Source organism: Psammomys obesus, unplaced genomic scaffold, assembly GCF_907164565.1.
Source record: "Psammomys obesus unplaced genomic scaffold, mPsaObe1.curated_primary_1811, whole genome shotgun sequence".
NCBI lineage: Eukaryota > Metazoa > Chordata > Mammalia > Rodentia > Muridae > Psammomys > Psammomys obesus.
Window position 1 is genome coordinate 11815687 of NW_026596073.1, and position 18081 is coordinate 11833767.

Here is an 18081-nt window from a genome sequence, read left to right on the forward strand (position 1 = left end):
GCAGAGTCAGAAGAATCATGAACTTAAGACCAGGCTGGTCTACACTGTGAGTCTGTAGCCTGCCTTGGCTGCATAGTGAGACCTTGTCTTAAAAATAATACAAGTTCTGATAATGCTGGTGAATTTGACATAAACCAGGACTCCCTTAGCCCACTATGAAAAACAAACAAATAAACAAACAAAAAACTAATATGGTTAAGAGTGCCTCTGGAATGGTTCCTTAAGATTTGGGGGACCTTCTACTAAGGTTTCTTTGTCATTCCAGATGCCTGACTTACGCATTAAGACAATAGCAGGCCTCTGGATAAGTAGCTCGAGGCCCACTCTTGCCAGTGAGCAGTGTGCTGTATGACCAAGCTGCCTCCTGTCCTTTGTGAAATTGGTGGGTGTAAATTGTTAATTAAATGAATACAAGCGGAAGATGAGGATAAGATACGCCTGAGTGGGCAGGAGGGCTCAGCCAGCTGACTAGCAACCGCCCTCACCACGCTTCTTCTGAGGCGGCATTTCTCAACACACTGAAAGGCAGAAGCCGATCGGAGATATAACTAATTATATGATGAAGCTGCCACGTTGGGCCTGGCAGATTTTCCTGACCTTAAAACCTCAGTGGAGGTGGCCCACGTCGCCTTGGGTTTTCTGGCCGATGGTTCAAGGCCTTAGCGTGAAGCACTGCTCCGATAGACATGCTGAGCAAAAGTTGCAATTGCAGATAGATGCGGGTGTCAACTGAAGTTACCGTCTTCAGCCTGGGGAAGACTGGGGATCGGGCCTTACCAAAAAAGATTGGGTTTTGTCTAGTTGTCTGAGGCAGCTTTACCGAGGGTGTTGGCTTTCAGCTGTAAGGGACTATCCCAGCTCTTACAGACACCAAAGAAAATAAACTCGTGACTCTCCAGAGAGCAGTGGCTGAGTGATGAGTCTGGCGTCACCGACACATCAGTCTGTGCTTCCGTGGGGTGGGGAGAGTGATGAGGCTCAAGTTCTTTGCCCTAAGAAAGGTGACCGTCACTTCCATTTAGGGTGGTAACAGAGGAAAGCATCAGCCACAGAATAGACCCCATTTACGTGTTTCCCCCCACCCGGAGCCAAATTTGGAGGGAGACGTGGGAGGTTATGATGCCGTTACCGAAACCTATACTTAATGATTCCGTGGTTTTGTTCTTGTTGTTTGTTTCTTGTTGCGCTTTTTGAAATAGGTATCTTGCCAGTTGCCCAGACTAATCTCAAACTCCTGGAGTCAAATGATCCTCCCAGTCTTGTCTCCCAGGTGGCTGGGACAGCAGACATGGCCCACCGCATGGGGGCCTCTTAATTCTTATATTAATCACTTGGCCTTTGATAATTCAATGGCTGCACAGTCAGCATACTAAATGATCATATAAGTCATATAATTTTAAAGTATTTTTGTTCCCTTCTCTGTTTATAATAAAAATTTTAAACCCCCCCCATCCTTTAGTTAACATTCTTATTGGTGTCTATGACTTTCTTTCCAAAAAATATGTTTAGGACCAGGCAGAGAAAGAGATATATATATTTGTATTGTTTTACCAAGAGAAGCAGCTTGTGAATTTCTCATGTCAGGGTAGAGATTGTCTCCACAGGGCTTTGAACAACCATGACATCGCCTAACCCACTTTCTCCAGAAGCCTGTGGTCCAGGCATGTTTACTTCCATTGCTCTTAAAACTTTTGTCCCCAATGGCTTTTTGGTCAAGACTTAATAAGTTCATAGCTCCAAAGGTACAAAGAACTCCCATAAAACCTCTCTCTCCTCCCCCTGCACAGCCTCCCCACTTTCAGCCTCCACAGGATGTAGGCTATCATGGACACACTGTAACCAACCAGCTGCAGGGGTCTCAGTAAAGACCATTCTGAATGCCGTGAGTTCGGTAGACTTACTGAGTTTGATGGCGGGAATCCAGTACCACCACACAGAGAGCTATTGCTGTCCTAAAATCCTGTGTGCCACTTTTCCATCCCTCTTGCCTCCCTAACACTCGGCAACCACAGATCTTCTTATGCCTTCATGAATTTTCCTTTTCCAGAATAGTCTGCGCTTGGAATCACAGAGTAGGTCTTTTCCAGCTGGGTTCTTTCACTTCGCTACATGTGTTAAACTTCCATGTCTTTGCATGGCTTGATAATTCATTCCTTTTTAACACTCCTATTGTATTGCCTGGCTGTGCCACAATTTACCTGCTCATCTACTGACAGATATCTTGATTGCTTCCAACTTGTCAAAAAAAAACTACTACATTTGTGTCTATTTTTTTTGTACATTTATTTATTTTGAAAGAGAGAGGTCAGCAGACAACTTGTAAGGAGTCGGTTCTCTCTACATGTGGGTTCTGGGGATTAAACTTAAGTCCTCAGGCTTAGCAGCAAGTCTCTTTATCTGCTAAGCCAATTCGCCAGCCTTGTGTCTATGGTTATTTGGGGTTTTTTGGTTTTAGTTATTTTTGGGATTTTTTTATGGATGTAATTTTTGTCTCACTTGGGTAAATAACAAGGAGTTTAATTTCTGGGTAATATGGTAATCATATCGTAGCATAGCATGTTCTTCTGCATGCTCACCAGCAATAAGGGAGTGCCTCTTACACCCGTACCCTCACCGACATTTCATGTTGTCAGTGTCCTAGATTTTGGCAATTCTAACAGACGCACAATTGTGTTACTCAGACTTTTCTTTAGCATGGAAAACACATGAAAGAACATTTAAATGGAGAAAAGATTTGTCTTGACTCACAGTTTCATAGAGGTTTCAGCCTGTGATAGCTTGTTCCATTGCACTGGGCTCACAGCCCCAGTGGCCTGTGTCTTTCAGCTAGGCCTCTCCTCTACAGTTTCCTGACTCTCCCAAAATAGCACCCCCAGTTGAGATGGCGCCTCCAGAACATGAGTCTATGGGTACCTTTCAGACTTGAGGCCATAGCAGTAGTGGGACCTCATCTTCTTCTGTACTTCTCCACTGATGTGTGACATGGGACATCTCTTCATACGCTTAATTACCATTTGTGTGACTTCTTTGGTGAGATGTCTATAAAATCTTTGATGCACTTGTTAGCCAAGTGGTTTGTTTTGAGACATGGGCTCATGTCATCCAGACTTTCAAGTTTACTGGGTAGCTGAGGAGTGGCTTTGAGCTCTTGCCTCTGACCCCAACGTCTGGGATGTAAAGGCATGTACTACCATGCCTGCAGATTAACCGGCTTTCTTTGTGTTTCTAGGGTTCTTTCTGTGCCTTGAACAATCAGATGACTCTTACGAACATATTTCCTCAGCTTATGTTTTCACCTCAAGCTTTTTGTTTTGAAATATTTTAACCCTATAAAAAAGAGGCAAAAATATCCAGCATCACACAGTTCCACCCAAAGTCACATTTTTGTCATACTTATTTTGCCTCTTAGGAGTTCTATTGTTTGGGGGTTTGTTGTTATTGTTCTTGTTGTTGAAATGGGGTTTCTCTGTGTAGCCCTGGCTATCCTAGAACTTGCTCTCTAGACCGGGCTGGCCTCAGACTCAGAGATCTGCCTGTCCCTTCCTCCGGAGGCTGAGTTCTATTGATTTTGCTCCACCATTAGAAGTAGTAAACAGTCTACCACGTCCCCCTGAATATGTCAGCATGTGTCACCTAGTCACAACAGGACACCTTTAAACTAAGAAACCTGATTGCTCAATAACATGCTGCATTACTAAAGTTTTCTGTGGCTCCAACAATGCCTGTTGTATCTTCTTTCTTTCAGGATTTTTTTTTTTTTAATTTTATGGGTATTTTGCCTACATGTATTTTGCCTACAGGTATTTTGCCTGTATCCTATGTGCACGCCTGGTGCCTATGAAGGACAGACAAGGGCATTGGCTGCCCTAGAATTGGAATTGGAGTTACAGACAGTCATGAGTAACCATGTGGGTCCAGAGGATAGAAGTCCTCTGGAAGAGCAGCCAGTGTTCTTAATCTTCTCCATCTTCATAGCCTGGGATAACCCCTTTGCCCTGTGTTCACATTGACAAATTCACATTGAACCAACTTTCTGTCACTGATTGATTCCTAAGGGGCCAAGCCTTGTCTACAAGCCCTCAGCTTATGCTATCCAATGGTGCCTTGTAGTCTGTCCGAGGAGCCAGACTAGAGACCTGGCTTCCAGCCTCATCATCGCTGAGGTCCTTAAATCTGCATGGTGACCTCAATCACTAAGGAAGCAGGCCAGGTGAAAAAGTGTTGTGTAAGACGTTTGTGGTTAATGGTCCAACGCAGCCAGCAAAGGTGACTTATCTTCCGGCCCTGCCTTCCTGTATGCATGCCACTTCCAGGCTGGGCCCTGTCCTCTGGCACCATACCCTGGGAACTATGAATGAGTTTAAAATGTAAATTCAGTTGATGAATGGTGGTGTGAGCTTTTGTGACCTGTGTTTTGTTAAGACCTTCGGAAGAGCATGTTTTTAGAAAATGACCCTTTCTGCTTTCTGAAGCCATAATCCATTTTCCTTTTCGTGCACTTGGGTGAGTGTTGGTGTACTCAAACTGAATGGCAGGTTTCCTGCCACACATCTCCGTCATGTTTTGAATACACAGTGTACATTTGAAGTATTGCTTTAACTACTCTTGATGAGGCACTGTCCAGGAGGGCCTGTGGTTTGCCCTTGAACAAACACACGCTCATGGTAGTTTTGCTGCCTTTGTTGCAGTTGCTTTTATGTTGTGGTGCTGGGGCTCGAACTCACAGCCCTGAGCATGCTAGGGAAGCATTATACCACAGAGCCACCTCCTCAGCTCACTAGCTGCCTTTTAAGGATTTGGAAGGATTAAATGAAATAGCACAACCCCATGAAGTATCGGTCCTCTTAATCCCACGACACAGATGAGAAAAGTGATCAAAGAGATGAAACAATTTGCCCCATGTCATGTGGCTAGCAAGTGACAGAGCAGGTTCTGAAGGCTTGCAGTCCAGTTTTTAGAACCAGTGTGCTTCCCTGAGTAACAGGCTGTGCTTAACTGCATTGTATCTAAGAGATCAAAGGCGTTGTTCAGAGCAGGTAGCATGCCACTCAAATGCGGCTCCTTACCCAACAAGTGATCCATTTGGAGATTGAAATGTCAGAATGTTTCGAGGCTCAGCAATCTCAGCACTGTGGGGAACAGGCATGAGGATGCCAAGATCCGGGCCAGTCAGAGCTCCATAATGAGAACGTGTATCAAAAACAAGCAAATAAGGATGGAATTTAGCTCAGTGATAGAATACTTGCCTAACATGCATGAGACCTGGTTCTGCCCCCAGCACTGCAGACAAAATCAAGGAGGGGAGAGAAAGGTTAAAAAAAAAAATCTGTCTTTGTTAATCCACCAAATGTCCTAGGTTGGTCAAGGAAATTTCATTTTGGTAACATCAGGCTCTGCTGGTTCTGGGAGAGCACCATCCTTCATTCAAGACTCTGGCTGGCTTGTCATTAGACCAGAAGACAACTCAGGGAAGAGGAAGTTAAGAGTAGTCTTTCTTCTTGAGAATAGCTTCCAGGGTAACTAGCAAATTAATGACTAAGAGGTGAGTTATTCTAATAGAAATTAATAGCAGTAAAGATAAGAGAAGACCCAAGTACACACTTTTTGGGGGGAGGATTAAGTGGCTCAGAATTGACCTAATCATAAATTACAGCAGTATCTACCTTTAGGTGTGAAAATTAGAAACTGTGCAGCTGGCGAGATGGCTCAGTGGATTCTGGCAATTGCTTTGCAAACCTGGAAACCAGAGCTCAATCCCTGGAACCCACGTAAAGGCAGAAGGAGGAAACCAACTCCACAAGGTTGTCCTCTGACCTCTACACATGCATGGGGGCATGCAAGCCTCCACCTCTCACTATAGTGCTGAGAGAAGGAAAGGCAGCGAGAGGGGAGGAAGGAAGAGGGAAAGGCAGGGAGGAGAGAGGAGCATCCGTTAAGCTTGAAGAACCACAATTTCACTGTCATGAGGAGGTCCCCAAAAGAGAAGCATCCAATACAATACAAGCAGTACTTAAATCAAGTAGTCGAGAGTTTAATCAGAGTGAGCAAGGGAGCCATATATCATCAAAGAAACTACTCTTCGCAACAGATGGAGACCATTACAGAAAACCACAACCAATCCAAATGCAGAGGACAAGTGATCACGTGGTGCCCAGACACAGCCAATACATCTACAATGCAATTCCTGCATCTAAGGCTTAGGGGTCGTGGCAGAAGAGGGGCAGAAAGATTGTAAGAGCTGCTGTGAGATTGCATCTCCTAGAAATGTCAGGGAAACAACACCCATGAAGTCTCAACAATATGGCTGCCTGAACAAGGCCTGGACAACAGTGACACCAATAGACAGCCAAACTTGGAAGGGAGAAACTTGGGCACCACTTCTAGACAAAGAACTGCAGGCAACCTACGAATGCTAAGAATGGGGGAAATGCTCTTTTCTAAGGAAGAGCACCCTGTTGGCTATCCAACACCAAGTGGGCAGCCCCAAAATGATATACATACAAGCATTACAGGATTAGAATAGCAGTCAAAGAAAAAGAGGCCATGAATTTGAGAGAACGTAGGGAGAAAAACGATGTAATTTATTTTAATTTCAAAAAAAGTATGTTGTTTGTTTGTTGTTAAGAATATACTCTCTAAAAAGTAAGTAAACAGTAACAACCCCAGTCCTGTCAGTCAGGACGGGACTTGGTCCTTTGGAGCCCTGAGCTGGCATAGTGACCACCCTTACTAGCGTCATACCTTGACCGCCATAAAACCGCCATTATCTAATATGCGGTTGGGGCCCTGAGTTGGCTCACCCATTGTCCTTTACATCTTTGGAGGCCTGTTGGCTCGTACATCCTGGATCTAAGCTGCCTATCATCACCACTGAGCCGTAACACTTCTGCCATGTAAAAGAACTCCCAAAGGACACCATACATTACAGTGCTCCCTATGGAGATCGCATCTTTTAAAATCTAAGAGACTGGAGGTGCCGAGCATATGTGAGGCCCTGGCTTCAGCCCCAACACCAAAAACATTTAGAACATTTGAGAAATCCCTGCGTACTTGCTTGCACTTCGACAGAGTGCTCAACTTCTCCTTATTATTACTGACCTGTCCTTCAAAAGAGACAGGCAGATTGTGTTGATGTCTCTCCCCCAAGAGACCAGTAAGGGAAGCTGGGGCTTTTTATAGTATGAGACCTCTGGAGAGTTTTCAGCTTTGGGGTTTTAAAAACAAGCTTTGTTTCTCCATGCGAAAAAGAAGCAAGGATTAAAAAAAGTCTAGAAAAAAGAGAGAGGGGGAAATTATGATGGTTGGTATGTGATGATTTTATGTCTGGTTTTTGAAAACTTGTTCCACCTATATAATTTTCAGCTTGCTGTGCGTAGAAAGAGAACAAATAGAGCAGGAGGGCGTGTAGAGAGTGAAGGCAGAGGGCAGCAAGATGAGGGCAGAGGGTCCTGTTTTGTGGATGGCTGCTCATTGATGAACCGCACTGCTGTGTTCTCTAGGAATCTTAACCATGTTGAAATCAAACAAAAAGAGCCTGATTCATCTCCAGGTATTTTCTCTCCCTTTTTCAATTAAGATTGTATTGTCTTGGAGGTGTAGCTCAGTGGCCGAGTTCTGCCTCCCACTTCTGTTCTTTGTAGAGCACACACAAAGCCCTGGGTTTGAAGCCTCGCATTGTTCTTTTTTTTTTTTTTTTTTTAAGATAAAAATGGAAAGGCCTCTCATTTAGGAATTAAAACTCTTCCAAACCACCCTATCACCTGTTCAGCAAGAAATAAAATGAAGTCTGGCATTGACATTTCGCTGGTCTGATACAAAAACATTCCACCCATGGGGACAGAGGTGTGAGCAGATGAAACCCCATCCTTCAGTATGTGCTGGCAGAGCCTAACCTGAAACCAGATGTTTGCTTTGGACCTCAGCACTCTCTTATATGGAAATACTCCAAGAAGGTTCATCTGCTCTGAAATTGATCAAGAAAATTGACTTCTTTCCAGAGCCCACCGCAGTAGGCACCTTGTTGGCAGGTCACAGGTATTTCCATCATACCAAAAAACAAAAACCTCCATCCAGTCTCTGAGCCAGGGGTGACCTCAGCTCCAACTGACCTCCCCTGAATGGTTAATTCAGCTGTTTGTCTGTTTATTCAGATATTTATAGATCCTCTACCATGGTGTTTTCCGCCAGCACAGAGAACCATGGTCCCTTGCCTGCCTACATCCTGTGGTCTCACTCAGGGTGGAGAGTTTCATAGGGAACAGGCGGGGCTGTGTAGGAGAAGAGGAAGAAAACGCTGGAGGCCACGTGGCAAAAGCCTCGTATCTCAGCACTCAGCACTCAGCAGAGGCAGAATGATTGCTGTCAATTCAGCCTCAGCTTGGTCTACATCACAAGTTCTAGGCCAGCCAGGGCTACACAGAAAAAGCCTTTTTCAACAACTAAAAACACAGGAAGGAGGGGTGGGGAGATGTGACAGAAAAGGAAAAAAGGGGGTGGATGAAAAGGGAGAGACCAGGAGGAGATAGATGGAAAAGGCCAGCGAATGGAAGCTGGCCACTGTGGCCCCACTATCCATGCATGTTGGCTCTTTGGCGGGCAGCACATGATGAAGACAGCCTAGAGCCTGTCTTGAGACGCTGCTGAGTGGGTTACTCAAGACAGGAAGGAGCAGAACCTTGGTAGCTCCAGTGTGCTGCTGAAGGACCCGGCCTCTCTCTCGATGTCACAGGAGCTGTAAAGCAAGTGGCACATGTGATCCAGTCTCCATGACAACTCCCCCAAGTCACAATGACATGAAAGCATCATACTTCCTTTGAATGATTTTATTAAATGATGGAAGTGATGTCTGAAGTAGAATTGAGTGACCTGCATTTGTTTCAGCTGGACGGATGCCAGGGTCAAGAGAGACATCTACAGACATTTGCTGAGTGAATAAGAGATGAAAGTGAAGCTGTGTACAGGGTGGTCGTTTGCATGGTGAACGTGCATCAGATTTTATTTTGAAGGTCATGTCAAGGTTTATAAGTGAGTTGGTTCCCCCTGGCAGCTCCATTGACTTTGTGAAGGCAGCTGCTTCCAACTTGGGCTCATATATGTAGTTTAGCCAATGCCTTTGCTGTTCGGTTCCTGTTTGCGTGTGTGAGGTCTGTGGCCGTTTCTGTGAGCTAATTTTTTGGAAGAAATTTTTTTAATTCTTTTTTGTAGAATTCACAGTATTTGAAAAGAGGCAATCAAGTGGATGCCCTATTATGCTGAGAACACAAGTGGAAACAGGGTCAACCAGACCCTGTACAGCCCTCCCAGGTTCCACAGCTCTGGAGAACAGAATTAGTAAACTCACCTATAGGCCCAAAGTGAGAGGGAACTGGGCATGGAGCTGGGGGAGAATAGGAAATAAAAACCAAGAACTATCTTGACTCCAGGTTTCATTTGCTTGGTGATGAAGAGAAAGAGCTGACTCTTCCCTTCAACCATGGGTTCCAGGGATTGATTTAGACCATACTTACCCAGCAAGCACTTTTACTTGCTGAACTATCTTGCCCGTCTTGCTTCAGATCCCTTGAGCACCTGTTAATTAGCTAGAACTTCCAACTTTACAGGGAAAAGAAAAATCTTGCTTAAACTAATTCTTACCTTGGCAACTATATGGTTAAAAGCAAGTGGTTTTTCTTTTTGTTTGCTTACTTGAATCCAAGCTGGAGGGCCTTGGTGTTGGGAGAGAAGGTGGCTAAAGCCCTTTCAGGGGGTCCTCATTCCAAAAGGATTATGCATTCTTCAGGTGAGGGTTGGTTTTCATTCTCAGACCCAGTGCCACTGAAGTCGCTCAAGGTCAGTCTCTTATCTTGCAGTTCACTTTGAGGTCACCCATGCTAAAAGTGAGATTGAGTTTCCCACGGAAGTGTTTTTTTCACTTAAGTTTGATTGGTGTCCCTCCCTTACACTAAATAATAGTGGGCTTCTGTGTCAAGTGGAGTTTCCTTGTCATTCCTTGTCATTCACTATGCAACAAGAGACTGGAGACTACAGCTAACAAACATGTTGCTGAAGCGATACTGAATTTTTCTCTGGACCATCTCTACACAATACAAACCTGTGATTATCTAGCTTTGAGAGCATTAATAGTTACCAAAACAAAAAGTATTTCTGAGAACAAACTCAAAGAACCATGATTAGTAGCTCATAAAAAACAAAAACAAAACAAAACAAAAAACTTGTTTCCCATAAAACGCTTTAGCTTTGTAGGACTGGAGTTCCAGGAGACCAGAGAGTTGGTACCGGAGGGAAATGGAGGGGAATGGAGGGGAATGGGGGGATTCCAGACAACTGGTTCCAGGTCATGAAACGACGAGCCATCGAGTGTGAAGCCCTCCCCCTTTGTAGAGTGGGTTACAGCTTCCTGTATGGAGAAAGATGACCGCGTATTATTGTCTTTTACACACACCAGTACCCTATACGCACATTTCTGTTGTTACATATGCCACACTGGGTATAATTATGTTTGCACATTGCTTTTCTTACAGGATCAAAAATTTAGGGGCTGCAGCGGGAGGACACAGGCTTGGCATGTTGGACTTAATTCTCAGTACCCTCTTTAAAAAGAAACTGACGTAGAGCATGAGTTATCTGTACAGTCTGCCAACAAGTTGAATGAATGAATGAATGAATGAATGAATGAATGAATGAATGAATGAATGAATGAATGAATGAGAAGCCTGCATAGGGCAGGGACTATTAATCAGCTAAACCATATTCTGGGTTTCTAAGAATTCTTGCAGTTTTACTGTGTTTAAAGTGTTGCCTTGTCATGACAGAGTTCCCTAAGGTATTATTCCAATTCAATATGAATCAATGCTGAGAACAATGAGTCCAGTGTGTGCCTCCTTCCCCTTGGTCCCTCAGGACAATGAGCATTCCTCAGCCCCTAGGTGCCCCAGACTGAAGGACTAGATCGGAAAATCTGCAGCTCAGCATCAGCCCATTTGTTGCTGTTGAACTTCTTTCCTGGGCTCTTAAATTCCACATACAGCACAGTTTTATATACAGACACACACATATCATAAATATACAATATATATATCGATCTCTGAGACTGTATTAAAAGAGCTAGGCAATTTTAAAATCAAAAGGGACTTCTTAATTGGACTTAATTACCGGTACCATCTTTTAAAAACTGATGTGGAACATGAGTTAATCTGTACAGTCTGCATTAGGGCAGGTGACTAGAATAGCAGTCTTCAACAAGTGAATGAATGAATGAATGAATGAATGAATGAATGACTTCTTAATTTCGGTTTATTAGTAGGAGATGAGGTTAAGGCAGTGTTTTGCTATATGACCATGGCTTGTCTGGTACTTGCTTACATAGCTCAGGCTGGCCTTGAACTCACAGCAATCCCCCTCCCTCAGGATCCTGAGTGCTGGCATTACAGGCATGCACCAGCAGGCCTGGCTTGATTTTTTTAACTTTGTTACCAGCTTGGAGGTTGAGCCCCTTGAAAGGCAATCCCTTTTGTTGGTAGGAATGCTAGAACTGAAGTCGAATGGGCTCATCCAGTTGAGGTGGAAGGATTCGGCTCTTCCCTCTGGGAATCAAATCACAGCCTCTAACTGGCTGTGTGATCATAGTAGTTTGGGTAATATTATCTCCCTTGTAAAGTCTGATTGGCAGTCCATCTCATGAGTGGCTCATGACAAGAAAGTGTGTAGGATTGCATAAATCGGAGCTCCTGCTGTAACGCACAGCCTCAGTGATCTTGTTTCTGCCCGCGATTGCCTGACTCATAGCCTGTGGCTGACAGGAGACGTGCAGGATTTCCTTGGCATTGTTAGGCGGGGCTGTGGATTCTGGCTTACTTGATAGAACTCAGTAGTATCAAAGGCACAGTCAAAGCCAGGTGTGGCATGCATGCCTGTCATCCTGGCACTTGGGAGACCTCAGTAGAAGACTTGTTAGTTTGAGGCCAGCCTGGGCTCAAAACACCAAAGAGAGGGAACTTGGAGAGATGGCTCAGCGGTTAAGAACACTGGCTGCTTTTCCAGAGGACCAGGGTTCAATTCCCAGCACCCACATGGCAGCTCACAACCGTCTGTAACTCCAGTTTCAGGGGACCCAAAGCCTTCCTCTGACGTTCTCAGGCACCAGGCCCACATACATGCACTCAAGCAAACACTTATACACGTACGGGTTCCCAAGAGGTAAATATGCATATATGCATAAATGCACACAAGCAATCCCTTATACACACACAGGCACACAAGAGGTGTACATACATACAATCATGAAAGCAAAAACTCATACACATAAAGCTTTAAAAAAAATGCCGAGGGAAGGGTGGGAGGGGCTATACCCCAGTGGATTTCAGGGCAAAGCGCATGCCCTACTATTGTGCGGAACTTGGGTTGAATAAAAAAAAAACACAGAGGCCACAGCCAGAGCCATGGCACCTCAGCCCTTGAATACAAGACCTGCGGTTTCTTACTTAAAACAAAACAAAACACCCTCCCTCCTCCGGAATTACAAGTTTTGCTGCTCTTTCTGTTTTTATTTTCTTTACTTATAAGTTATGGCACCCTTCCAGCCAACCATCAACTGTGATTTCACTGTGTAGTTGTATATTTTAGCAAGATTGTTGCTACAAGGCTCTAGGATCCCAGAACACAGTACATAAACATTCTGAAAATAAGATCAACATAACCTAGTATACTGATCTTTTAAACTACACACCAGAGTAATAACTGTTTCTATTGAGTTGAGTTCCTTTTCATTCCGATGGTAAATAATGAGCATTGGAAGCATGGAAACTTCAGTCACATGAACATAAGTCACCATGAAATTGTGAAGTTGCCAGGAGGGAGAAGAGGGCTTCTCTTCTCATTCTCTCAGAGTTCATTTGTCATTTTAAGAGATAACTTATTTTTCTCTCCTTCTTCCTCGTGAAGGCAGAAACCTGTGGGTTCTCGTTGTGGGGCAGTCTCCAAAGGAACACAGAGTTGGGATTCCAGAATTCAAGTACGTGGCAAACATGCATGGAGATGAGGTACGTACAGGGAGTGGCCGCCTAGAAGGAACTTTCCCTCAGGTCCCTCCTGGTGTCAGCACAGATGAGAAAGCCTGGTGAGTTCTGTGCATCTTAGTCAAGCAGCGGGGACAGAGAGGAAGCTGAGGGAACCAGCTCTAACAGCAGCAGACCACGTGGCCATACGATTGGTCCCCAGAGAGAGTAACCAGAGCTGCTTTTGTGTTGGGGCTCTCTGTGCTGCCTCCAGCTCTGTCCTTCGGCTCCTTTCTGGGTTGGTTTCCCATCTCCTGTCGGCATTTAAGAAATCCATCACTGGAGGTCTGTTGTACTTGAACTCAAAATGATGAGAAGACCCAAAATAGTTGTCCAGACTCCCAGCATCTGGCTTATTTAGCTTTTAATTTTTAATTTTAATCTTAATTTACTTATTCATTTATGGTACTGGGGACTGAGCCCCAGGTCTCGTGCTTTCTAGGTAAGTACTTTGTCTCTGGGCTGTTTCTCCAGCCCATGAATGTGGCATTCGAAGCTGTCTGTCACAGCTCCAGTGTAGATGCACACAACCTTCTTTCCAACCTGCCTTGCGATAATCACGCTCTTAGTGTCGTCTTCTCCAAATTAGAGGAGATGAGCTGTTCTTATTTTGTTCTGCAAAATACCTTCTCACCACTCTTCCAAGTGCTAAGAATGTAATGGCTGGTGTCCTAGTTTGCTTTCTCCCACAATGATAAAGGCCACAACCGAAAGCAGCGTGGGGGTGAGGGGTAATGGTTTATTCAGGTCACTGAGGAAAGTCAGGGCAGGAGCTCAGGGCAGGAACTGCAGCAGAGACCACGATGGAAAGCTGCTTACTGCTTCTTTCTCTAGCTAACAGCTCCCTCTCTCATACTTCCCAAGGTCACCTGCCTAGGGGTTAGCACCGCCCACAGTGGGCTGGGCCCTCCCATCAATCATTAATCAAGAAAATGCCCCGCAGACTTGTCTACAGGCCAATCTAATGGAGGCATTTGCTCAGCTCGGGTTCCCTCTTCCCAGGTGACCCTAGCTTGTGTCACGTGGACAGAAAGACCAACCAGCACTGCAGGGCTGTTGAAGATGTCTACCTCTCTTTCTCACCTTGCTTCCTCTGGATACTTCTGTGTACCAGGACTCCACGCAACTGAGGAAGGGACAGTAGCTCCCAGTGACCTCAGTAAAGAGACCTGAGAGGAGCTGTGTAAAGTACCCTGTGTGAAGCGCTTTCAGCTTTTAGGAACTTCCTGCATGTGGCAGGAGGTACAGCCTGCTGACTGCCAAATCAGTCTTCACAGTTTGCAGTAGCTGGGCTGGGATGCTCCAGTCCAGCTGAACCTCATGACCTGATTTAACCTCTTCAAGCTCTGGTTCCTTAGGACCTGGCTCCACCCTTTCTGACACACACAGCCCTTGCCAAGCATGTCGCCCAACCCGTCCTGCTGAGAGAATGTTTCTTGCAGGCAGAGTTAATTGCAAATGCATGCTTGTAAGAAAGCAACCTGCTGAAGGGTGGGTAAAAAAACAATACAGCTAAATTTTTTTTCTTTTTTGTTTTAACCATAATGTACTGTTTCTTTAACTGTCTTAACACAGCAGCCCCAGACTTCCTTTTCCTTTTGCTATCTAGTCTATTGATCAAGGGCCACTGGAATCCATTCTTGATAAGAGACAGGAAGTTATTTGTTGATTTCCTGAGGATTCAGAGGCTGCTGCCGTTCGGGAATTCATTTTCAGGGCAGAAACTTCCTGAGAGGAGCAGGAATGCCCTCCCTGCCTGGAAATGCCCTTTCTGTGCTGTCGCAAAGTCTTGGCATCTTCTCTCCGGGGGTCCACTGTGTCCCATAGACCCAGGCTCTCTGGCTCACCCTGAGTCTTTAAGGAAGGCTAGAACTGATATGGAAGGGGGCAGGGAAAGGCTGCATGGATTCTGAGATCTGAGGTAGGATCCAGCTCCCAGCTGTGGCTGTGCGTTCTGCAGGCCCTAGTAAAGAACTTCATATTCCGGACTTGAGGTCTTGTGTATTCTGCCCTCCCCTTCTGGAGGCAGGAATGGCCTAACCTGCAGCAGAGGGATTACTCTGAGCAGAGAGTCTAAGCCCCACCGTGTTCCACTTAGATCTTTTCAAACAGAAAGCATTTCCAGTTCTCATTTTACAGATAGCAACATAGCTAATATCTTGGTCAGTGGCTCTTGCCCTTCTTTAGAAGTAGCTCTTGCTATCCTGATGCAAAGCTGGACCTCTGACCCCAGGACTCTTTCAGAAGTCTAGGAACCTTGCCGTGACCTCCTGTAGGAGCCATACACACTGAGTGGCATGGCGGACCCACGTGGGTTTTTTTTTTTTTTTTTTTTGAGGACTTTTTTTTTTCCTCCTGTAGACCCCACCACATTGTGTGCATGTCAGTGGGGAGATGGGGAAGGACATAATTGGTTCTATGTGCTTGATGACATTAAGGCCCATTTCTGTCCCCTGTGAATTTCTACTCTGCCTCTTTAATGTCCTTATTTAAGATCATATCTTACTACATCAAATAATAATAATAATAACATTAAGAACCAGCAAAAGACCCTGCTGCAAAGGCTAATGCCCTAAGTTTGATGCCCAGGACCCAGATGGTAGAAGAGAACCAACTCCTAAAGATGTGCTCTCATTTCCATGTGCCCTGGCACATGTGCATATGCACAAAACACACACAAACACACATACTAAATAAATATAAATTTATAATAATAATAGTAATGTTAGATTTTCTTATACAAATGCAAATACTGCCTGCCTGTCTGTGACAGCCAAGACTGGAGAGAGGAAAACAAAGAAATTTATAGATCAGGAAAAATCTACAAGTAGTCAGCCTTTTCTTACACCAAAGGACTAAAGTTTGAGCTTACATAAAAGTACAGCAGGCTGGGGATGTAGCTCAGCTGGCAGAACATTTGCTCTCATGAAGCCCTAGATTCAATCCCCCAGCACCATGTTAAATGAGACATGCTCGCACAAGCCTATCATCCTCCCAGTACTGGGGTGGAGAAGGCAGGAGGATCACAAGTTCAAGGTTATCCTAAGCTACAAAGCCAGTTCAAGGCCAGCCTATGATGTATGGGACCCTGCCTTGAAAAAGCTTTTGGAAAAAATATTGCCTTCCAGTTTCACCTGGTTATTATGCCTTTAAAAGCTTAAAAATATTAAAGACAAAAATTTTACAACCTATTAAAAAAAAAAAACTAAGAGAAAGATGGCTCTTCAAAAACAATCCACTTTTACAAATTCAACATATACGTGGTTTTAAAAATGCAAAAGGAAACATTATGTATTGACACCCCCAAAACAAGAACCTCAATTCTTTTCATCCTTTCAGACATTTGTGTAGAGTGTGCTTCTAATATACTCTTTCACCCTTTCTAACGCTAGCTACCCTTTCATAGCAATACGTTTTTCCTACCTTTACCTTACTCCCACCTTCTAGATTCTCAAGTTCTCTTCAAAATTGTCCAAATCAGGAGCCAGCCCATAACCATGAGTCAAATCTAGGTAACGTGCCCTTGATTCTTCAGAGTCGCGCTTGGAGCATCTTTAGATGATATTAAGCTTAAAGAAGGGCCAGTTCGGTGTTCTCCTCATCAGAACCCACATTCTGTGGTTGCTTTCTTACAGTACTACTACTGCCCTTGTCCCTTCATTACTTTATTCTAGAAGTGAGATCCAAGGTGCAGAGGTTAGCTTTAATTGTCAGTTTGACACAACCTGGAGAGAGAGTCTCAGTGAGGGACTAGAAGCATTCTGTTGGCCTGTGGGCATGACTTTAGGGATCATCTTAAGTTACTATGGGAAGACTTCGTCCATGATGGGTAGCACCATTCCCTAGGCAGGGAGTCTTGAACTGTGTAAAAAACAAGGAAATCACTGGGCATGGTTGCATACACCTTTAATCCCAGTACTTTAGAGGCTCTGATCCCTGAGTTCCAGCCTAGCCAGGACTGCTGAGTGAAAGGGGGCAGGGCAAGTTAAGTACAAGCAAACCAGCAAGTGAGCGTGTATACGTGCTGCTTTCTGCTCTTAACTGTGGATGTGATGTGACTAGCTCCCTTGAGTCTTCCCCAAATGACGGAGTATAGCCAGGAATTGTATGCCTACTAAACCTCTCTCCTCTAAGTTGCTGCTTGTCTGGGGTATTTTATCAAAGTCATGCAATGAAACTAAAACACAAACATTGGCCAATTTAGGTGAAATATTTTTGGCTAATGCACACGTTAGGAACTGATCTAATTTGGTTGGCACCGAGTCTGAGCTAGACTTCACTCAGACCTATAAAAAACAAAAACAAGTTTTAAAAGGCCATTAGCAGTCAAGTGTTGCTACAAAAGAAGTAAGACTTTTATTTAAACAAACAAACAAACAAACAAACCTTTCCTTACTTTGTACATTTTCACATCTCTGCTTACAAAGTTCTGATGTATTCAGAATGAGCCTCATAGCATGGCTGTTTAGCTTCCTCTGTTGGCTCTGCCATTGTCTCCTGTCTTTTCTGTGACATTGGCTCAGGGTCCTGAGCTAATCACTTAGCTTTTTACCAGTCCTTACAAGGGCAGAGCAGTAGCTAATGCTCTCACAGGGCACAGGCCCCACTGAGATCTCTTAATGGCTCTGCAGAAGGCTTAGATGTTGTCCCCTGTGCTAACTCAGGGTTTGGAAAGAAGGTGAATCTGGAACCCGGGCTGCACCCACCCATGGACCTCGTTTTTCTTCTCACTGGCGGGTGCTGCATCTCCTGCTTCAGATGTTAGGTACAGACAACTGAACCAGGTGAATAGAAGTTCATTTTACAGATGGGGCTTGTCACAGCAACAGAAAACAAACTGAGACGGCCTGGAGGATGGTTCAGGTCAGTGGTCAGGGTTCCACGTTTATGAATACAAAACCAAAAAGCAAAATCTGTGCTTCCAAATGTCACTTCCCAGGCTTTTTTCTCCTTCTTCTTCTTCTTCTTCTTCTTCTTCTTCTTCTTCTTCTTCTTCTTCTTCTTCTTCTTCTTCTTCTTCTTCTTCTTC

The 18081-nt window shown here is 44.5% G+C and overlaps 1 protein-coding gene across 1 annotated transcript in view; it reads left to right on the forward strand.

Annotated features, from left to right (window-relative positions):
- Positions 1-18081, forward strand: part of Cpm (carboxypeptidase M) — a 56663-nt gene that overhangs the window by 18239 nt on the left and 20343 nt on the right. Inside the window, exon 3 of the mRNA XM_055626152.1 lies at positions 12940-13037. Coding sequence (XP_055482127.1) covers positions 12940-13037 — 98 coding nt within the window. The remainder of the gene's footprint in view (positions 1-12939; positions 13038-18081) is intronic.